The 23,740-nt window shown below is 38.8% G+C and overlaps 2 protein-coding genes across 8 annotated transcripts in view; one reads left to right on the forward strand and one right to left on the reverse strand.

The window, feature by feature from the left end:
- The window catches only part of HERC3 (HECT and RLD domain containing E3 ubiquitin protein ligase 3), a 121,220-nt gene that overhangs the window by 93,139 nt on the left and 4,341 nt on the right, over nt 1–23,740 (forward strand). The gene's annotated exons all lie outside the window — the stretch shown is intronic.
- On the reverse strand, nt 1,905–3,742 carry NAP1L5 (nucleosome assembly protein 1 like 5). The gene has a single exon (XM_057725843.1). The coding sequence runs from the start codon at nt 3,698–3,700 to the stop codon at nt 3,152–3,154; it is 549 nt and encodes a 182-aa protein (XP_057581826.1). The 5' UTR covers nt 3,701–3,742; the 3' UTR covers nt 1,905–3,151.

A 23,740-nucleotide genomic window follows, 5' to 3' on the forward strand; every position in this document is an offset into this window, starting at 1 on the left:
CAACCCAGTTAGGAAATGGTGGAAATTGCTTGACATTATGAAGAGCATCATATGTGTGCCTGTATCCTGAGAAGAGTGACCAAACGTGGTATGACTGGTAGCTAGAAAACCCCATCGCTGAAGTCTTAGCGTAAGTGAGAGATTGCTGGCCAGAGCACACAGCTCGGCATGCCTGTGCCCCAGACCTTGCTGGGGGCCCTTTCGGGACGTGTCTTGCTGCCCTAAACAGGACTGCAGTATTTCCCTTTTTTAAAGTAGTCTGCTGATGTCCTTTAGATGTTTCTCTATTAAGAGGAAATGATTTTCGTGTGACTTGTATCAGTTCTTTATTATATTAAGACTATTCACCCTTTGTCATCTGTATTTCTTGCAGATTTATTCCCAGTTTGCTGTTTACTTTTAAAAATGTGGAGTCTGTTTAAATCTTTAAAACTTAATTTTTGTGTTGTCAAGCCTGTCAGTTATTTCTTTTGGTCTTAAATCGCTCTAAACTTAACCTTTCCCTGTCCAGTAATTGATAAATACTTCATAATATATTTTCTTCAATTAAAAAAAATTTTTTTGAGTCTGTAGTCTGAGGTAATTGTTTCCATATTCTTATGGCTGAAGACTAGGGTAATTATATGGTTCCAGATCTAGTTTGGGTTTTGATTTGAAGTATAATAAATTAAAAGTTAATTTGGGAAGAATTGACATTTTTGTGATATTCAGTCTTAACTTCAAAAGGCCTCTTCCACATTTCTTTGTGATAAGTTGTACACATTTTTATTAGAGGTTTTCATAAATATTTTCTTATTTCTACTGTGAAAGAGCCTTTTATATATATTTTTATCATTAGAAGTGCCTAGAAATAGTTATTGGTTTTTATATATTTATCTGGTAACTGGTCAATTCCTTAAACTTACTGAATGTGATAGCTTTCAGTTGATTCTCTTGAGTTTCCTATACATAAATCACATGCCTGCAAAAAAATTTTTTTCCCCACTGATTACACACCTTGTTTGTTTCATTCATTTTTGCTTTTTTGTGAGACCTAGAACTTATTCCTAGGGATAAGAAATGAATATTGAATTTTATTAACTTTTTTTTTTGCTTGTTTCAAATAACCATAATTATCATTGACTTATGTAAATATATTATTTTGATTTTCTCTTTTTGTTGTCCTGTCCCTAAGGAAGCTTAATATTACGTTAAGGTTTCACTCAGCTATTGCCATTAGCAACAGGTCAGAGCTTCCTTCTGTTGCCTAAGGTAAAGCAGTCTTAATTTTGCTTCTAAGTGATTTTAACCATTAAGGGAAATGGAAGAAAAGTCTGTGTTTAAAATTTGGGGGGGGGGGTCTTCAATTTTATAATTCACTTAGAATGCCCAAATATAAAGTTAAATAGACTTTTTAATATCTGCATAATGTCACATTAAAGTCCTTTCTGGGAGGAAATCAAAACCTGATTTTTTTTATGTCGAGGAAAACAAAAGACAATTTATTGAATTTCCTGTTTATCAATTAAAGGCCACATCCTTTAACAATAAAATCATAAACTTAAGAATATAATGATATGCATTTTCTCCTCTTTTGTAACTTAGGAAGTTGAATGTCAAATCGTCTTTATCTTTCATATAATAATAATAATAACCCTAATAATAATAGCTAAGAGATCTTGAGTACTTGGTGTCAGAGGCTGGTCTATGGGATTTATGTAAATAAACTAGTTTCTTCTCCACAACGACCTGTGAGGAAGGGAAGGTTACTATCCCCTTTTTATAGATAAGGAAAAACTGAACACAGATTAACGTAATTGCCCAAGATTCATTGCTAATAGGGGGCAGAGCTGGGATTTGATTACAGGGAGAGTAGGAGTCTTTTTTTTTTTGAAAATACTGTTTTATTAACACCACAGTGGTAAACAACTTTATGCTTAAATTTCTTTAAGATCACACAATTCAAAACCCACAAAGAAGCTAAGTCTCTACAGTAAATGTGTCCTCCTAAAAATCCTTTACTGTATGACAGTCTGTTCCCAAGCAGTAGAATTTGATTATGCACCATTTTATATTTAATATGTCACATTTACATAGCAAAATGATGAAGGCACAGCTAACACAAGCAAACGTAAACCCTTTCTACTTCTGAGCTGGGGTTGGGGACACACAGTTGGATTGGTTCTTCAAGTATTTATTTTTTCCAAACGTTAGCTTCAGTGAAGAGTTCTGGTAATTTTCACAGCTACATTTTAAAAGCTACAAGACAAAGACATCACAAGGATCAAACATAACATTGGATACACATGCTTTACAGAACTTACTAGATTCTACATCTTTTCAAGTAAATTAATATTTTTAAAACGCTAGATAAAGGGATTGAATACTTAAACGTGGGGTTTTTTTTTTTAAAAACACCTTGTAAATAGACACTACCAAGAAAACACATAAACGTAAACACGAGACGGTAAATAATGAACACATATGTTGACAGTATTGCACAGGTTATACACCCTCCTTCTCAGAACCGAATATTCACAACAGCCTTTAGAATTTGAAGTGGCAGTTTTCTGGGCCTCGTTAACAGTACCGTCATGATCTCCAGCACCGGCTCCCTCCATCCCATCACTGTCCTCTGAAGTGTAAAGCTAACGTCTGTGTTACAAAAGCAAAGTCTTAAGGATGAGATTTTTCTTGGGTTCTGCTGCTTCTGCGCTGGAAAAATGCAACATTAAAGACATTGAGGACTTAAACACTGAGAACACGTTCAGTCTCGGCTTGGGTGTTCCGTGCATAGTGTGATGCTAGTGTGATGAAAGGGTTTCAAAGTGACGTTCTTTACTTCACATCTACTTGACACCCTTAGGAAGTCTCAACTTCAGTCCTCGCAGAAGAGATCATGAAAAAATCATTTTAAATTTAACTCGTCTTCAGTACCTTTTGCTATATGTGTTCAGATTGGAAATCAAATTTGAAACGGGCTGGCCAGAACCTGATTGCGTCAATTTACTATTACTTTAGGAATGTCGGAATTGATTCACATTGTATTTTGGTCCACAGCCTGAGCCTTTTCACGTCCACCAATGTGTTTAAAACAAACAAACAAACAAAAGACAAGAAATCGGGGTTTGTAATCTGCCTCGTCATTCTCCTCTGCAGTCTCTGCCCCCGCTTATTTCCTGGCATCATCAGAGGCTGCAGCGTGGGGACCCTCATCTGTGGCCGCAGCCGCCGCCTCCGCCGCCGCCTCCGCCGCAGGCTCTTCCTCCTCCTCCTCCTCTCCCTCCTCCTCATCCTCGTACTCTTCATCATCATCTTCCTCCTCATCACCCTCCAAGGTCCACGCGCAGCCCTCCATCTCACCTGTGAGCTCTTGGATCTTAGCGAGTAAGGGCTTATAGATGTCGTTATACTTTTTCTCCAGAGCCTGGAATTCCTTATCAAATTTGGCTTCTATCTTATCGCACCGCTTCTGCAGCTTTTTGAGGGCGAGGACCCGGCATTTCACCGAGTTAGGCAGGCTCTCGATAAAGTCATTTCTAGGTTTTGGCGCATTCTCTGCAGGGGTCTGGGGCTCCTCAGCCGTCTGGCCGACCGCGCCGTCGGAGTCGCCGGACGCGCTGTCAGAATCTCCCGCCGCTGCCCCGTCTTCCGCCATTACCGCCTCCGCGGCCGCCGCCTGGCTCGCCTCCGCGGGGCCCCGGTTCTCCGAGTCGGCCATGTTCGAGGAGCAGCGCAGAGGTCTAGGTGCCTCCCGCAGAGACCTGCACCACCGCGATCCTGCGGCAAGCGGCAAGCGGCGCTGGCGTGGGCCGCGGCAGTGACGTCGGCGCGGCCCCGCCCTTTCCCCCCCGCGGGCCCTGCACTGGCTCCCCGGAATCGGCTGATGCTCGGACCCTGGAACTGCGCGGGCCGCCGCCTCTTGCTCCCCTGCTGTCTCCCTGCTGCAGTGCGGGCGACGTCAGGGCCCATGCCTTAGCCACCGTGCCCCCCCCCCGTCCTCCCACGCCCCCCGCCCCCAGTAAAGCGGGCTACGGGTGGCAGTGGGCCGCGGCAGTTTTTCAGGAACTGCACGGACGGGCCCAGCCCTTTTCACTTTGCTTCTCTGGCCCACCCAGGTGTTTATATACAGCTGCCAGTATATCTGGCTTGGCATTTGTCTCCATCTCCCGGTGGCTGATGTTGGGCTGTCTTGGCAAGGCGTCTCTGGCTTACTCTTGGGGAGTTGGCTTTAATCACCTCAGATTTCATTGAATTCCAGACGGTGGAGGCACGGGATAGCGGACTCCATTCCACCCCCTTGGGGACCTGGGTGCGTGTGGTGGGGAGGGAGCCGGGGATGGCGCAGTTGGCATGCTCTTCCCCCAGCACCCCTGCCCCCAACAGCCCCTCATGGCCCTCATTCAGCCTAGTGCATGTGTACTGGTGGCAGGGTCTTCTCTCAGCTACACGGATCCTGGAAGCAGTTTTGGAGCCGTTTGGATAGGGAATCTATGGAACCTGGGTATCCTGGAATGTTATAGAAAGTTTTTTCAGAATCCTTGTCCTGTGGGGAGGTATAAAGCTGGAGGAGGGCCTTGCTTTTTCTAAATGCCGGAGGCCCAGGGCGAGGGGCCCCCTGCCTTATCGGGGTTGAGGTATGTGTTTAGTACTGCTCTTTATTGGGGACGCACAGTCACACACGTACACACAGGCATTTTCCCTAAGGCAGGGTTCAGCATCTGTTCTGTGGGTCTTACCGCTGTTTTATATATGAGAACATTTTTAAAAGGTATTAAATACTTAACTCTTGTTTTCTGATAGCCAAGTGAGTAGACATTTTAGTTCCTTGTTTGTTAAATCAAAACAATAGCTTCTTAAATAAGGATAAGGACGCATATTTTAGGTATGGAACGCAAACGACCCTTACAGGAGTTCTTCAGGAATGTTTTCAAATTCAGCATTACTGATATAAATGCTTTCCTTTCATTATATTGGGACTTGCTGCAGCTTTTCCATAGAACACGTGAATGTAAGGAAATTACTTCCCTAAGTACATTTGGTGCCGTGTTTTGGTAAAGCACTTAGTGCTGACACTTAGTGAGCAGTTGGTAAGTGTTTTGTTTGCAAAATAATTAAATTGCATTTATTAATACCCAAAGATAACCTGCAATAATATTCTCTTAGAAAAGGACATCTTTGTGCCCTTCCCCAAAGAAAGATACTATTTACAAAAGCCCCTGTATATTCCCATTAGCAAACATCCTAGGTTTTTTGGTACTTGTGATTCCTATTATTTATTTCACTTTCTTAATTCCGTTCCAGATAATTTATTATCTGCTTCCCTGTTCCCGTTTGTAATGACTGAGTTTTTTTGTTAAGGTTGAAATTTCAATCTTAACTCTGACTGAATTTGCTGTAATAATATATTTAGTGGGTGATCCTATGCATATTCCGTGTATCAACCTGCATGTCCCATATTATCATCTCTTGATGGCTACAGCTATCTTGAGGTTAGGAATGCTTTTTCTCATTTTTAAAAATAAGGAACTTAGAAGCAGAGAAAGAGTGAAATACAAATTCTCTTACAATACCTATCACCTGATTGGCAGAATCAGGAACAGAAACCAGGCCTTCAAACTCCTATAGTACAGAAGCTGTGACACATTTTAACAAGACAAAACAAACCAAACTCAAACTTTACTCAAATCCGTTTAACTAACTTAACTTGCTTGAGACAACCAGGGTGTACCCATCTTTTAGGATTTTTATGTTCCCATCTTAAAATTTTTTTGAACTTAGTGTTAAGTTAGGCTGTTACAGACCAGGGTTCTTGGACTCCTTAATCAGTAGAAATTAATCAGAGGCGAGGTAAGAAATTCAGGCAATGCTTTATTGGAACTCAGTGGGAGGGAGCTAAAACAAGTAGCAGTTTCCCTTGTTCACTCCCTGAGGGGGAAGGTGAGCTGGTTCCTTATATGGGGTCAGGGTAGGAGTGGGTCCAGGGGGGTAGCTTCAGCAGTCTGCCTACCCCCTTGGTGGTGCTGCGTGGGGAGGTCATGCTTTAGCTCCTGGTACCATGTTTTTGCACAGTTCCTCAGAAGTGGACATGAGCTTTTTGGTCTTTTTGTATCTTGTTGTTCATAATTTGCCCCAACTGGGCATTGCGCAGTTATTTTTAGTCTCTTCTAGTTTCTTTGTATTTTGTTGCTGGAGGAGATGTTTTTCCAGGTGCAAGCAGTGCTGCACAGGGTCCTAGGTTTCAGGTCCCAGCCTATCTCAAGGCTACTCTTTTTTTTTTTTTTTTTTTGAGTGTGCAGTGAGATATAATTTGTGTACAATAAAGGTTACCCTTTTATGGATACTTTGACAAACACAGAGTCATGTGAACTCTACAGTAATCCAGTTGTAGAACAGTAACCTCATCTCCCCTAAATACTTTCCCTTACTGCCAGTCCTAGCAACCATTGATCTGTCTCTATAATTCTGTCTTTTCCCCAGAATGTCATCATATAAATGGAATCATATGTATGTAGCCTTTTGAGCCTGGCCTTTTTTTTACTCGGCATAATGAATTTGAGATTTATCAGTGGTGGTGCGTATACTGTATTAGTAGTTTGTTCCTGTTTTGTACTGAGTAATATTCCCATTTGAGTTATTTCCAGTTTTTCGTGATTATGGATAATGCTGCTATGAACATTCATCAGCAGATTTCTGTGTGAACAGAGGTTTTTATTTCTCTTGGGTAATTATCTAGAAGTGGAATTGCTGGGTCATGTGGTAAATGTGGGTTTAACTTTATAAGAGACTTCCATGATGTTTTCCACAGTGGCTATACCATTTTGCTTTCACACTAGCAGTGTATGAGAGTTCCACTTGCTCCGCATCCTCACCAGCATTTGGTATTGTTGGTTTTTTGTCCCCTAATCTGAGAGCTGTGTATGTGTCCATAATGATTAATAATATTATCTTCCATTGTGCTTATGTGTCATTCATATATCTTCTTTGATAAAATGTCTGTTTAGAGCTTTTGCTTGCTCTCATTAATTTTTTAATGTTTTTTAGGTATTCTGAGTACAAGTCCCATTTGAGATATGTGTTTTGTAAATATGTTCTTTCAGTCTGGGGCTTGTCTTCATTTTTGTAATAGTGTCTTCAAAAAACATTTAAAATTTTGATAAATCCATTTAATTAACTTTTTCTTTATAGATTATGAGTTTAGTGTCATATTTAGGAAATTTTTCTCAAATTCAAGGGCATAAAGATTTGGCCTTATGTTTCCTTCTAGAAGTTTTACACCTTAAAGTTTCACATTTAGACTCTGATCCATATTGAGTTAACTTTTAAATAAGTGTTAGGTATAGGGATACATGCCTTTTGCATATGAATATTCTGTTGATACAGTACCATTTATTGAAAATACTATCCTTTCTCCACAGAATTGCTTTTCCAAATTTGGAAAAAATTAACTGCCCATATACATGTGGATGCGTTTCTGGACTTTTTGTTCTGTTGCATTGATTTACGTGTCCTTTCACCAGTACCACCCTTGATAATTGCAGCTTTATAATAATGTCATGAAATTATGTAATTCAAGTTGGCTAACTCTCTTCTTTTTCAAAATTGTTTTTCTTTTCTAGCTCCTTTGACTTTCTATATTAATTTCAGAATTGGTTTGACAAGCTTTTAAAAAGACTCTTACTATAGTTTGGATTCAGACTTCTGAAAACCCTTGGCAATGCATATAGTACCTGCTTTTAAAAATTTATGTGTTCAATAAGAGTTGTCTCATTTTATGGGCTTTATGAACTCTAGGGTATTGTTGGGAATGCAAGTAACACGCAGTTGTGAATAGCAAGATGAGCTATCATACTATGAAGTCTGTCTCGGCACATTGTAATTTCTCATGCAGCTGTCACACTGGAAAAAAAGCAACGTGGGGGAAGGGAGGGCACTTTGGTGAGGTGGTTGGGAGCCCAGGTCTGTACTCAGACATCTGGCTTCAGTTTCTGCCCCTGCGCATATACCAGTTGTTTTCTTGAATTCAGTTCCGAAATTGGGATAATTATCACATCCGCTTCAGAAAGTTTTTTCCTTTTGATGGTTTGTATATTTATTTTTATTGAGTCATAATTCTCATGCTGTAAAGTTTACTCAAAGGGTGGACTTACGTACTCACTGAGATAGCGTGTATCCAAGTACTTACTGCAGTGACTAGCACCTAGTAAACACTCCGTAACTGTTGATCATTGTTAAAGAATGTGCTGAGAGCAATATTAATGGACAGATAGAGATTAGAGTCTATATATTAGTTTGCTAGGGCTGCTGTAAAAAAGTACCACAGACTAAGTGGTTTAAACAACAGGAATGTATTGTCTAACAATTTTGGTGGCTAGAACTCCAAAATCAAGGTGTTGGTAGGGTTGGGTTGGCTCCTGCCGGGGGCTGTGAGGGAAGGAATTGTTCCAGGCCACTCTCTTTGGCTTGTAGGTGGCTGTCTTGTCCCTGTGTCTCTTCACATTGTCTTCCCTCTGTGCAAGTCTGTGTCCACATTTCCTCTTTTGATAGTGATACCAGTCGTATTGCATTAGCACCCACCCTAATAATTTCATTTTCACTTGATAACCTTTGTGAAGACCCTATCTCCAAATAAGGTCACCTTCTGAGATAATGGGGGTGAGGACTTTAAAATATGCATATTAGGGAGACACAATCCAACTCATAACACACTATTCTCAAAATTCAGTTCCCAAATTCATGTTCTTCTCACCTGTAAAATACATTCACTCAATTCCAGCGTCCCCCAAATTCTTAACCTATTCCAGCATCAATTCTAAGTCTAAAATCTCATCTGTAATGGTTAGTTTTATGTGTCAGCTTGGCTGGGCCATGGAGTACCCAGATGTTTGGTCAGACATTACTCTGGGTATGTCTGTGAAGATGTCTCTGGTTAAGATTAACATTCGAATCCGGAAACTAAGTAAAGCGGATTGCCCTCCCTGAGGTCCTCGGGTCTCATCCAGTCAGTTGGAGGCCTGAATAGAACAAAAAGGCTGAGTAAGAGGGACTCCTCCTGCCTGACTGCTTTTGAGCTGGGGCATCAGTTTTTTCCTGCCTTTATACTCTAATGGAAGCATCAGCCCTTCCTGGGTCTCGAGCCTGCCTACATTTAGACTAGAACTATACCATCGGCTCTCTTGGGTCTCCAGCTCGCAGATCTTGTGGTTTGTCAGTCTCCATAATCGCATGAGCTAATTCTTTATAATCATTATGCATATGTATATATGCATGCGTACCCACACTCCCCACTGGTTCTGTTTTTCTGGAGAACCTGAACAAATACATCATGTAAATATTGTTTAAGGTCAGGTATGAGTGAAACTTGAGGTTTGATTCACCCCGAGACAGAATTCTTCTATAGTCTGTGAACCTGTGAAACCAGACAAATTATTTGCTTCCAAATACAGTGGTCGGACAGGCATTGGAAAGACATTCCCATTTCTAAAAGAGAGACATCAAGAGGAGGAAAGGGGCCACAGGTCCCAAGCAAATCATAAACCTAGCAGGGTAAATTTCATTAGATTAAGAAAAAAATGTATTGGTATGTAGTTGATTTACAGTGTTGTGTAGTTTCTGCTGTACAGCAAGTGACTCAGTTATACATATACTTATATCCACCCTTTTTCTCGATTCTGTTCCCATATACAGAGCACTGAGTAAAGTTCCCTGTGCTATACAGTAGGTTCTTAATAGTTATCTATTTTAGATACAGTAGTGTGTTTATGTCAATCCCAGTCTCCCAATTTATCCCTCCCCCCCACCTTCCCCTCTGGTAACCGTAAGTTTGTTTTCTACATTTGTGACTCAGTTTCTGTTTTGTAAGTAAGTTCGTTTGTACCATTTTTTTAGATTCCACATATAAGCGATAACATATGATATTTGTCTTTCTCTGACTTACTTCATTATGACAGTCTCTAGGTCCATCCATGTTGCTGCAGATGGCATTATTTTGTTCTTTTTATGGCTGAGTAATATTCCATTGTGTGTGTGTGTATGTATGTATGTGTATCACACACCACATCTTCTTTATCCATTCCTCCATCAGTGGACATTTAGGGTGCTTCCGTGTCCTGGTTATTGTCAGTAGTGCTGCAGTGAACATTGGGGTACGTGAACCTTTTCGAATTATGGTTTTCTCCGGATATATGCCCAGGAGTAGGGTTGCTGGATGATATGGTAGCTCTATTAGTTTTTTAAGGAACCTCCATACTGTTCTCCATAGTGGCTATAACAATTTACATTCCCACCAACAGTATAGGAGGGTTCCCTTTTCTCCACATGCTCTCCAGCATTTATTGTTCGTAGATATTTTTTAAGATTTATTTATTATTTATTTATTTTTGGTTGTGTTGGGTCTTTGTTGCTGCTCAATGGCTTTCTCTAGTTGTGGCAAAAGGTGGCTACTCTTCATTGTGGTGCACGGGCTTCACATTGCTGTGGCTTCTCTTGTTGTGGAGCATGGGCTCCTAGGTGTACAGGCTTCAGTAGCTGTGGTGTGCGGGCTCAGTAGTTGCGCCTTGTGGGCTCTAGAGCGCAGGCTCAGTAGTTGTGGCACACACGGCACATGGGATCTTCCTGGACTAGGGATCCAACCCGTGTCCCCTGCATTGGCAGGTGGATTCTTAACCACTGCACCACTAGGGGTTTGTAGATTTTTTTGGTGATGGCCATTCTCACTGATGTGAGGTGACACCTCGTAGTTTTGATTTGCATTTCTCTGATAATTAGTGATGGGCATCTTTTCATGTGCATCTGTATGTCTTCTTTGGAGAAATATCTGTTCAGATTTTCCACTCATTTTTGATTGGTTCTTTGTTTTTTTGATATTGAGCTGCATGAGCTGTTTGTATATTTTAGAGATTAATCCCTTGTTGGTTGCTTCCTTTGCAGATATTTTCTCCTATTCTTTGGGTTGTTCATTAGATTTTAAGACTTGGAGGATACTCCTCTTCGGCTCCGTGCTCTGTCCTCTGGCCCACTGGGATGGTAGTCCCGCCTTCTGGGGCCATGTAAATGCTGGCCCTAGTTCTTGGACCTATGCCCACGTTGGCAGTGATAGCCCAGCTGGACTCATCTGCTTTTGGGGTCATTCTTCCCTTTTCTTGAACGATAACACCTCTTCGAAGCCAGTTAGCTCTGCTGGCTCATTTCACACCCGTGGAATCCTGACAGCTTTTCTTCATTATTTACCTTCTCTGCTCCTTCAGTGCAAGCTGGCAGTGTTTCTGCTGGTATAAAATTCTCATAAACCTTGTTGGCCTCCCAGGCAGTTCACGGGGGTCCAAGTCACCAGACAAGAGGGTCCTCCACAGATCTTTCCTGGATAGCCACATCTCTGTTCCTGGCTTCTGCTGAGATGGTTGATTGGATCCATGAGTCACATGTCTGATCTCTTTGGCAAACCATTGTCTAGCTACACCCTTGGCCTTGTTTCCAGAGCATGCTATCTGGATAGGCTGAGACTTTTCCAAACCTTCAAATTCTAGTTCTTTTTTTGCTTAATAATTTCCTCTTTATCTCATTCCTCTTGCATTTTACTATAAGCAGCAAGAAGAAACCAGACCACACGTTCAATACTTGGCTCAGAAATCTCCTCCACTAAATAACCAAGTTTATCACTTAGAAGTTCTACTTTCTATAAAACACTAGAACAAAATTTGGCCAAGTTCTCTGCCACTTTATAACAAGATGGCTTTTTTCCAATTTCCAAAAAATAATGTGTTCTTCATCTCCATCTGGGACTTCACCAGAAATATCCACATTTCTAGCAGTATTCTGTTTATGAGTTAATATATATATTTTCTAAGACAGTAGGAGCTTTCTCTACAGCTCTGCTGTTTTCTTTCTGAGCCCTCACTGGAATCTCCTTCAATGTCCATGTTTCTATCAAGTCTCTTCAAGGCCATCTAGGCTTTTTCTATCACTGCCTCAGTACCCTTCTAGCCTCTACCTATTACCCAAGTCCAAAGTCACTTTTACGTTTTTAGGTGTTTACTATTGTAGTACCCCACTCTCTAGTACCTAAATCTAAGGGTTCTCCAGACAAACAGAACCAATAATACACACACACACACACACACAGATTGATTTTAAAGAATCTGCATGTGTGATTGTGGGGCTGGCAAGTCAGAAATCTTCAGAGCAGGATGGCAGGCTGAAAATTCTGGCAGGAGTTGATGTTGCAGGCTTGAGTCAGAAGGCAGTCTGGAGGCCAGATTCCTTCTTGGAGGACCTTAGTCTTTTAAAGCCTTCAACTGACTGGAAGAGGCCACCCACATTATGAAGACTAATCTGCATTACTCAGCGTACTGATTTAAAAGTTAATCAGATCTAAAAAATTCCTTCTCAGAAACATCTTAAGTGAGGTTTGACCAAACAACTGGGCACCATAGCCTAACCAAATTAACACATAAAATTAACCATCGCAGGCTATAATAAAAAATCATGCTGTTGGTGCTTTTCTTAGGCAGTTATACCAGAAAAGTGTTATTGACTGTTGACAATTAAAAAATGCACTACATGAGAGTTGTGAGTTTCATTTTTACTCGGGGACCTTATGAGGACTATAGCCCTGGAGACTGCTTCTCAGATAACTCTGAGAAATTGCTCTAAGGAAGTAGAGTAGGGGCCAGTATATATGAATGTTTTGGCTGGGAAACACATGTAGTCAAGAATACATCTTGGTAAAAGATTACTGCTAATTACACAAAAAGTGCATATTTATATATGGGAAGATGCAAGAATCTGGGGTCACTGAAATTCTTCCTTAGATATGTATTAACTATCTAGGGGCCCATATATTCAAAATACAGTGTTTCATTCCGATTTTCGTCCTGAATTCCTTTCAGTGTGTACTATAGGTCAGTGACTGCAGTAGCAAATGACTTGATCCTTGTAGAACTGGATGGCGGGCAACATTCTTTGTTTTACAACTCCCTCCCTTTTGATCATACGCCTGACCAAGGTTTGGGAGGCATTTTGTTACCAATTTGTCCCACAGTGCTAAGAAGGCTCATTCCTAGGTCAGGTGAGGATATCATTGATAGGCTACTCAATGTGCTATTTCTGGATTAGGCACTGTTAATAACTTAAAAATTCTCTGGATCATTTGTCTTACTAGTCTGTTATGATCTAGGAAGTATTCTCCCTTGTTCCTTTTCCCATAGCTAGAGTTGCACTATTACACTTAAATTTGTATAGGGCTATATATGTGATCAATTGCCTGAAGATGTTGAGCCACCTTTAGTTTTATCTGAGACCTTGTTACACATCAGGTAATGCAAGAAACAGCAATCTTATACAGGATGTAAGTAATATCTCTAGTAACATTAATAAGATCACAAGAAGAGATTTGAGCATGAGCTTCTAGAACCAGATCTGTTCCTTGAAAGATCACCAAGACTAGGAAGTGAATCACTTTAGGCAGAAATCAGATTCCTCATGTGAGTTATTAAGTGTGTAACATTAGAAAATTCATCTCAAATGAAAATGCAGCATTCAGTTCGAGTTATGGCATAGGTTCCTGACTCTTTGAGATGTTGTAAAGTTATCAAGGGCCATGTGTTTTGTAATACTGCTTTTTCTCATCATAGAGACCTCAGAATTTGGTAGGCTTGTAGCCTGATTACTGTCATTTAAGGCCTGTGGAGTGAATTTTGTCAAGGCTTTGATGCGGGTGATTACATCTTCCAACCCTACTGAAGGCACAAAAATAACTGCTAAATGTCATACCAGTGAAATACAGATCTCTTGACCCATCGGGTTTATATACATGGTCAGTTTGCTGGAGTCATATCTGAATTGGCACATGTATGGCCTTGAACCTGAGGGAATCGTAGGATACATCTTCGAATCCATCCTGGCGGAAGCCAGGGCCGCAAATTGGTGCCACAAAGCCATTGAGTTCCGTTAGGTGCAACCCAGTATTCCTGGTCACCTGACCCAGTCTCTTCCATACCAATTGCTATCTTTGGGGAAATGATATGTTGGCAGTTTTCATAAGGCACTCAGTCTAATTTTCTAGTGTTATTTGGCTGATTATCTTTAATATGATTTCAGTGTTCCCAATATAGGGGGCCCTTAAACTTAAATGACCCTAGCCCAGTGTTAGCCATATAAATCCATCCTGTACCTGAGGGAGAGTCCCTTCTAATAATTGGGAAGTTATATTCTTTGTCTGAAATTTAGCTCATTGCTCTGATTGAACCTGAGTAACTTTAAAAGAGAATTCATGTTTATGGCCAGGGTCAGAAAAAGTATGATTGATTGGCCAAGTGGGGAGTTCCCATCTAATAATATCAGTAATGGCCCTACAACTTCTTTCTTTTAAAATAAATTTTGTAAGGGCCATCCAATTAGAGCCTTGGAGATAAGAAATCCACCAAGGTAAACCAGAAGTGCTAGATGTAGATACATGACCACAAACCCCAAAATTGGATTGATTTTTGAAATTTATATAGGATTATGCCCATGATAGAAAACATTTGATTCATATGCAGAAGTTCAAGAAATCAAGAAAACACTAAATAAATGATCATATTGGTCTGGTCTGGCATATTAGTATAGCTGTCTACTTCTGATATTGTCTTCTTGTCCTTATCCTCGAGCATTGTTTTAAGGTGATTTTGAGGTCAGCAGTCCTCTCTATAGACCAGTCTGGTGCAGGGGCCCTTCTTCAGTGGGAAATATGAATCCAAGAATCATCTCCCTTTAGTTTCACTGTGCATGAGCTAGTTATGAGTACCTGATAGAGGTTCTTTCATCTAGGTTGGACAGAGTCCTTTAAATGATGTCTTTCCAATATACTATCTCCTGTTTGCAGGTCATGGAGCATCTGTCTTTATTCAAAGATAGATTACTGTGGTAAGCTTCAGAAACAAATTTAGAATGTCCTTTTAATAGTTCAGTTAAATCTTACAGTAATGCAGTATAGTAACAAGGAGCCATCTAGGAAGTTATTTAGTCTTAGGCAGTAAATACAAATCACAAAGACAGTTACAACACTAGAAATTAAAATTCACTGAAACAGTTTTTTTCTCTCTAAAATCACTCTCATTTCTGCCAAACATAGCCAAATTAAGATCATATAGGCTCTTTGAAATTGGTTTTACTGGAACTTTCACAAGGAATCTCAGAACTTTTAAAAGGCCTCTCAAGGCCAGAAAAGCCATGCCAAGGACTTGGCATCAGATTCTGCCTGCAGTATCTTACAGATTTGGGTGGGTTCCTGTCTTCTTTAGGTCCACAGAGTATCTTGAGATCCATGCACCTGCCAGGAAGTGGCCTCCCTTATTCACCTGATAAAGCTTCTGAGAATTCTGTAAGCAAAGACACGTTTAAAGCTGTCTGGGTCATATCTGATTTCTGCATGGTCTCAAATATAACATTCCATCTGAAGTCATGGTAATATAGCCAGTGTTTCCAATTATCTTCTGTTATAAGGAGAACAGATTCTTATTGAAGTTATGCAAATAATTACATTGCCATGAAAGTAAGAATTATACTAAGAGTTTCCAAATTCTGGAGGAATCAGAGAGAAACAAACGATAAATGTTTCAATTCTGCTTACAAAGGTATAACTTACCAAATTGCTATAAATTTTAGTTAGCTTAAAAGGAAAGAGAAGAAGTTTCCTCAAATCTGGAAAGATAAAACATTAAAAAGAATCAGCAGTTTTTCAGTCATAAAAATTATAAGCATCCTCATCAGTTCTTTCAGTCTGTCATTAATTCTTGACCTTCTGTTAACGGTTTTATGAAACCATCAGGTTTTCCTTTAGAATTCTTTCTTACCCAGTTAAGCAGTATGATTTGAAAAGCTACCAAAAACCTATGCTTGTCAAGAAGTCCTTTCTGTGAATTATTTATTTATTTATTTATTTATTTATTGCTGTGTTGGGTTTTCGTTACTGCACACGGGCTTTGTCTAGTTGTGGCGAGCGGGGGCTACTCTTCACTGTGGTGTGCAGGCTCCTCATTGCCGTGGCTTCTCAGAGCATGGGCTGTAGGCATGTGGGCTTCAGTAGTTGCAGCACATGGGCTCAATAGTTGTGGCACACAGGCTTAGTTGCTCTGTGGCATGTGGGATCTTCCTGGAGCAAGGATCAAACCCGTGTCCCCTGCATTGGCAGGTGGATTCTTAACCACTGCGCCACCTAGGAAGTCCTCTATGAATCTTCTTGGAGATGAAGCATTTTTGTAAAAGCATCAGGGTAAAACAATAACTATGTGTAAATGACAAAAGACTTAAAAAAGCACAAAGACCTGATTACTATGCATTTGTCAAAGAAGTTTGTTTTTTTTAGGCTATTACAATATTAATATTAAATTTTAGACATTAAATACTAGAGTAAAATATTAAAATAATGAAATTACAAAGTCTACCACATTAAATATATTTAATACAATATTAAAATAATAACTAGAATTATGACAACATTATACCAGGACACATTCAAATTTTAGAAATTTCGTATAATTTTTACAACATTTATATTAATAACTTACCCATACAATATAACCTAAGACAGTTTATCACTACTTATTTGATAATGCTAGCCATGTAATTTAACATACCAAATAAGCCTAATTAGTTTAATATTTCACTTTGAGATGTTTCAGGGGCCCTCTGAAGCCTCCCAAAGATAGCTAGAGGTCAAAAGAACTTCATTTAGAACTTGATTTGAAGAAGTTTATCAAAGATATCAAGAGTTTTTAAAACACTTGGTCAAATAGGATTAATAGGTCAGTGTGAAACAGTACTTATTCACATAACCGAAGTGACAATAAAAGATTTCAAAGGCAAATATAGAAAGTTACAACAGATTACTTAGAAAGTAAAAAAAAAAACCTCCAAAAACCCAAAACTTGACATTGTGTTATCAAAATCATATAAATATTCCAAGAAAACTTTGTCCTTTTAACAGAGAACCAAATTCTAGTTTTCCACTGTCTTACTATTAACATTATAATTTATTTACTCAATTAAGTTTATTCTAATCTTAGCCAGTCCAGACCATGCACAAAACTTTTCTCAGCATTTTTTCCACATCATTCTATTGACATAACGTCCTTGTTTTACTTTTAGATTTTTTTCCTATGCTTTTCCTTTTTCTCTCTCTCTCTCTTTAAAAAACTTCTGTTGGAGTATAGTTGATTTACAGTGTTGTGTTAGTTTCTGCTGTACAGCAAAGTGAACCAGTTATACATATACATATATCCAGTCTTTTTTAGATTCTTTCCCCATATAGGTCATTACAGAGCATTGAGCAGAGTTCCCTGAGCTATACAGTAGGTCCTTATTAGTTATCTGTTTTATCAATATATATGGTAGTGTGTTTATGTCAATCCCAGTCTCCCAATTTATCCCTTCCCCCTTCCCCCCCAGTAACCATAAGTTTGTTTTCTACATCTGTGACTCAGTTTCCATTTTGTAAATAAGTTCATTTGTACCATTTTTTTTTAGATTCCACTTATAAGCGATATCAAATGATACTTGTCATTCTGTATCTAACTTACTTCACTCAGTATGCAAATGGCATTATTTCGTTCTTTTTTATGGCTAATATTCCATTGTATATATGTACCACATCTTCTTTATCCATTCCTCTGTTGATGGACATTTACGTTGTTTCCATGCTATTGTAAATAGTGCTGCAGTGAACATTGGGGTGCATGTATCTTTTTGAATTATGGTTTTATCCAGATGTATGCCCAGGAGTGGGATTGCTGGATCATATGGTAGCTCTATTTTTAGTTTTTTAAGGAACCTCTGTACTCCTTTTTCTCTTTCTCTCTTTTTAAACTCTCTTTAGGACAAAACTACCTTCTTTTCCCTTAACAAAATGCATTTCCATTCCTTATACCTTTTTTTTTTTCTTGCATACAAAGATTTTTTTCCCTTATTAATTTTAGTAGTTTTAATCACATATATTAACTAGAATTCTCAACTCTTAAAAACCTTAATTTCTAGTGAAAACTAAGAAGTAAACAATTTTAAACTGTCTTTTATGTTAGCATCCTGTAGATTGACAGACTTATGAATACTATTTATAATTTCTAAAAAACATGTGTTTTCTTATAGAAAATGTCTCCGTGTGGCACCATATTTATTAAGTCCTGAATATCTTTTTTCTCTGTAAATCTATATTCAGTAATTAATCTTTCAGTATCTTATTTTATTTTGGAATGATCTAGATATTCAGTAAAGTTCCATCATTTAACATTAACTAATTTAGCAAAACTCTAAAGTTTCAAGTAACCAAATATCTGGAGAGACTATTTTTAAGTAGACATCATAAAACATAATTATTCCTAAAGGGTTCACTTAAAAATTCTTATCTCATTCACACTTTATTTACTTAAAAAAATTTCATCATACCAGGTTATTTTTCTTGCTGACAAATTTTGTGACAGAAATAAGATCTTAGTTGATTTCTTGGTAAACCTAGGTACAATAAAAGTATTATACTTAATGTTGATGACTCTAAAGAGTCTGTATTAATTATACCAGTAAACTTAAACTAAGTTTAGTACTGAATATTAATTTAATACTGAATACTTCCCAGATCATGTGAACCTGAAATTCATTTGGGTTAGTTTCTTTTGTATTTCTGAGACTTTATATAAGTGATTAATTTCTTTCAAGCTAATTGAGTGGAGCTCATTTACAAATTATTTTTGGCAATACCATTTAGAAGTAAAGACATATATCTATAACGTACACACAGACATATAGACAGATATAACCAGAGATCTCATAGCTTCATTTTTTTTAAAGATTTATCGTTTATTTTTAATTTTGGCTATGTTGGGTCTTAGTTCTGGCACTCCAGATCCCCTCTGAGGCATGCAGGATCTTCTTTGAGGCACGTGGGATCTTTCATTGCAGCGTGCGTGCTCTTTGTTGTGGGGTGCGGACTTCCCTCTAGTTGTGGTATGTGGGTTTTCTCTTCTCTAGTTGTGGAGCGGAGGCTCCTGGGTGCATGGGCTCAGTAGCTATGGTGCACAGGTTCCAGCACACATGGGCTCTGTAGTTTGTGGCATGCAGGCTCTCTAGTTGAGTGCATGGGCTCTGTAGTTTGTGGCACAACTATGGGAGCTAGTAGTTGTGGCGCATGGGCTTAGTTGCCCTGTGGCATGTGAGATTTTAGTTCCCAGACCAGGGATCGAACCTGTGTACCCTGTATTGCAAGGCAGATTCTTTACCACTGGACCACCAGGGACATCCCTTATAGCTTCATTTTAAAACTTAGTCATAAATCAGATATTAAAATATAAATTTACTAATTTATAAATAACAGCTGGAATAAGTTAAGGTTACTCACTTAGGTTTAAAAGGTCTCTTTCCCCCTTTTTTCCTTCAGTCCCAGGAATGAGAGATGGTCTAGATAAGAGTAAGATAAGAGTTCTTGAAAGCTCTGGTAAAACATTTATGTCTCAAAGATGCAGGGAGAGAAATGCAAGCTCCTTCTAGAAGGACTTTGTGCCCCTAAGGGTCAGAATTTTGAAATGATGTTTTATCAAGCCAGCTTTCACTAACTGCTTATGCAAAAACCAGTTTTGGAATGTCAAAAGAGCCCCATGTTGCCATTTCAGGGAGGATCTCCTTAGTTCCTAATTAAGTAAGTACTTGCAAGTATAAGTTCTGTACATATGTAAACCTGTCTGGGGTATTAGTCAGGGGTTATCTGATGCCCCTTTTTTTTCTGTTTGGGAGACTCTGTTTCTCATTTTAAAGTTGGTTTGTCAGAATAAGATCACTATTGAAAACTGGTGGGCCAGTGGGCAGTTTGTGGGCTTAATCCTTCTGGGTGTCATCCTAGAATTGTTTCAGCTCTTTTGTGTGTCTTGGTTTCTCCTCCTGGCAGTCTAAAAATGCTGTGGGTGCTCTGAGTGCTGAATGGCCAATTCTTACGTGTGTATCCCTGGATGACTGAGTTTTTAATGGGTGGGTTTCCCTAGGGACTGCTACATAGTATGAGGACTTGCCTCCACCACTCCCATAAGTTCCTCAGTTGCCTGAGAAAGCTGTAAGGAGCCAGGAGGAGCTGTCTCTCTTATCTTTGGAGGTGAAAGCTCTCATATAGTATCTTCACTTTTATTCCAGCAAATCCTATTAAGGTAGAGGATTTGAAGAAAGATTTCAGGTCAGCCTCCTACCTAATCACCCAGTCTGAACCTTCCCAGTGTCTTTCAAATGAACAGAATCTTCCCATGCTCTCTCAGCTGGGCACTTTCTCAGAATCTTACAACTGAACACTTTCTTAGTATCTTACTTAGGGAAAGTCAGGTACCTTTCTTACCCACTACTGAATAAAACCCAGGATTGTCAACCAAGACAGGAGATCTGATACCAGGAGAGACTCAGCCAGATTTGTCTGGACTCTCCAGGGAGGCTGGTACCAAGGTCCAGATCCTTGGAGAGTTCAGGTGAAAGAGAAAAGTCTGCTTTAGGTCCATTGATGGTTGCCAGCTGTTGACTGAAATAAAAAATGTACAACACGAGAGCCATGATTTTTGGGTTTATTCAGGGGCCTTACTGAGGACTATAGCCTGGGAGACAGCCTCTGAGCCCTGAGGAACTGCTCTGAAGAGATAGGGAAAGAGCCAATATATGTGAATTTTTTGGGCTGGAAAATACATATAGTCAAACATACATATTGGTAAAAGGATACTGCTGATCACAAAAAACCCAGATACCTCAAGTTAATGATTTTAGTGCTTATTTATATATGGGAAGATGCAAGAATCTGGTGTCGTTGAAATTTTTCCTAATATGCATCTTAACTATCTCGGCGCCAAAAAACACAGAATGTTTCATCCTGTTTTTCAATTCCTTTTAGTGTGTACTGTAGGTCGGTGACTGCAGTCGGGCTTCTGACTTGATCTTTGTAGAACTGGATGGTACGCAACAGTCTTTTTGTCTTACAGGCTTTGTCTAATGGGTTTCAGGAAAGCAGTACATTGTCTGCATTGTGAGAACTTTCAGCATCTATAGTTAAAACGTACAATAATCTTTTTACATTTGTGGCTTTTGTTTTTAAAACTGAACATTTACCCCATTTTAAAGGTGAGAAAAGAGTGGCTTAGTAGTTAGATACAGGACATGACAGACTCTGGATTTGAACCCCTGTCTGCCCCGCTATCCACTGTATCACATTGCCTGTTGGTTGGTGTTTTGTGCAGGTCTCAGTCTATCGATAACCATGTTGTGATTAGACCAGCCGTTGTGGTTCTGATACGATTGCAAGATGCCCTTCAGAAATAACCATCAGGACACTTTGGAAAAAAAATAAAGATATATTATTTACAAGACCTGGAAATTACATGGCACACTGGGGCCACACAGTGAGGTTGGGTTGAGGGTGGTACAGAGAAAGCGAGAGAGTGTGAGTGAGAGTCTAGGGTTCTGCTTTTTTTGGGGTTGATGATGGGGCCCTAGGGTTTCATGGGCTCACTCTTTATTTGTAAATTTAAAATATAAGAGCAGGAATTTAATGCATGGGAAGCAAAAACAGAAACAGAAACGAGTGGCCCAAATGGTCAGTTATCAAAATCAACCAGGATTTTTCAAACAAAGGAACTTCAGTGGGGAGAGGCAGCCTGGCTCTTTCTGTAGTCTGGTTGTGTGGCTGGCAATGTGTTTATTCTCCATAGCTAACTTTGAAGTGGATGCTTTCACAGTCAAAGCACTTACATTACAAAAAAAGAGAAAAAAAAAAAACTGTCAGGGCTCACACTACCATTAGTTATTGGTGTAGATTGGTTAATTATTGGTGACTGGATCTACCTCGAGGAAACCCAAGATGCTCAGATTGTAGTTTTATGAAGTGTATATTACAGAGAAAGATACATGGAAAGTATCTATCTTCAAAGCGTCAGATTATTTTTAATTTTTAGAAAAAAATGTAAATACACAAAAGCACTAAACTAATATGACAAATGTCTTTGTATCTGTGATCCAGAGTAAACAGATAGTATTTGCTTCAGGTTTTTTAAAAAAGAATTACTGAAACCATTGAAATTCTTTCTGTACTTCCCCTTAATCCTATTCCTCTCCTCTCACCCTCCTTTCCTACACAGACAAAACTCTTACGAATTTTATGCATATTCTTTCATGTTTTTATATTTTTGTAATATGTATATTAAGACAAAGATCTTTTTACATTAATGCTTTTATTAAATAAACACACATATGTCATATATGTAACTTCATACTCACAAAATCTCATAGCCATAAGCAACGTAATAATCACTAACATTTACAAGGCAGCCTCAGTCCTAAGAACTTTACATGTATTAATTCATTTTATTTTTATAATAGTTCCATAAGTTATGTACTCTTATTTTGCCCATTTTACAGATGAAAAGGGTGAGGCATAGAGAGATTAAATAACTTGCTCGAGGGTCACAAGCCATAATAAGTGGCAGTGCCACCATCTTTTATAGGTAATGATGTTTTAAGTGTTAAAAAAAACAATTCACAGAAGTGCTATTATATTGTACTTAACATTCAAAAACGTGGTTTTCACTCAGCATTGTTCTTGAGATTCTATTCCTTTGGATAAATATAGATCTAATTAATTCCATTAAAGTGCTATGCTTTATGGTTTTCATCGTATGACTTTACTGTCTTTTTTTTGTCCATTCTCATATTAATGGTATTTAGTTCTCTTTCTCCCAGTTCTCTGTATTACAAGAAAATGCTGCAGTGAACACCCTGTACTTGTCTTCTTGTGCTCTCATGTGAAGAGTCCCTCTGGGGCACCAACTGGTATTAGAGTAGCTGGGTTAAAGGGTATCTACATTTTCAACTTTTCTAGATATTGTCAACTTTTTCTCCCAGATGTTTATGCCTTACTTCACAGTTTACATTCCCACTAGTCAGAGACAGAATATACATACAGACAATGGCCAGACCATATGTAAAAAGAGAACTGTGACAGAGAAAGATATCATATGATATCACTTATATGTGGAATCTAAAAAAAATGATATAAATGAACTTATTTATAAAACAGAAATAGACTCACAGGCATAGAAAACAAACTTATGGTTACCAAAGGGGATGGTGGAGGGAGATAAATTAGGAGTTTGGGATTAACATATATATACTGCTATATATACAACAGGTAAACAACAAGGACCTGCTGTATAGCACAGGAAAATATATTCTATTGATAAATCTCGTAATAACCTATAATGGAAAAGAACCTGAAAAAGAATATATATGTGATTAATATATATATATATATAACTGAATCACTTTACTGTACACCTGAAACTAACACAACATTCAAAATTAAGTATACTTCAATTTTTTAAAAAATGGCTAAAAAAAAGAAAATCACAAACACCCAAAAGAAAAACAAAACAAACCAGAACTCTGACCTGCAACCTGCAGAAACCTGCCCAGAAAACCAACTCCTTATCTACAATAAGCAGCCCAGGAAGCCAGCTTGCTATGAGTCAGGCTTGCAGGAAGCTGTTGTCGTAATTAGCATTTGACTGATCATTGATGAGATGGAGCCATTGTATAAGACTGTTCTTTCTGGAGGTGATTAAGGGATTTATAGCAAGGTGTTCGTACATTATCTTTTAAAGTAGGGGAGGATACAAATATCTGATGGCTTTAGCTTTATTCATTTCTGAAGAGAAAGGAGGTAGTCTAGAACGATTATCTCAGACTTTTTCTTTTAAGCAGAAAAAGTCTTATTTTTTTC

The sequence above is a fragment of the Hippopotamus amphibius genome, chromosome 3, assembly GCF_030028045.1.
Source record: "Hippopotamus amphibius kiboko isolate mHipAmp2 chromosome 3, mHipAmp2.hap2, whole genome shotgun sequence".
Lineage (NCBI taxonomy): Eukaryota > Metazoa > Chordata > Mammalia > Artiodactyla > Hippopotamidae > Hippopotamus > Hippopotamus amphibius.

Excerpts from the sequence above, each read along its gene's own strand:
- NAP1L5 (XM_057725843.1), bottom strand. The coding sequence starts at position 3,700 with ATGGCCGACTCGGAGAACCGGGGCCCCGCGGAGGCGAGCCAGGCGGCG.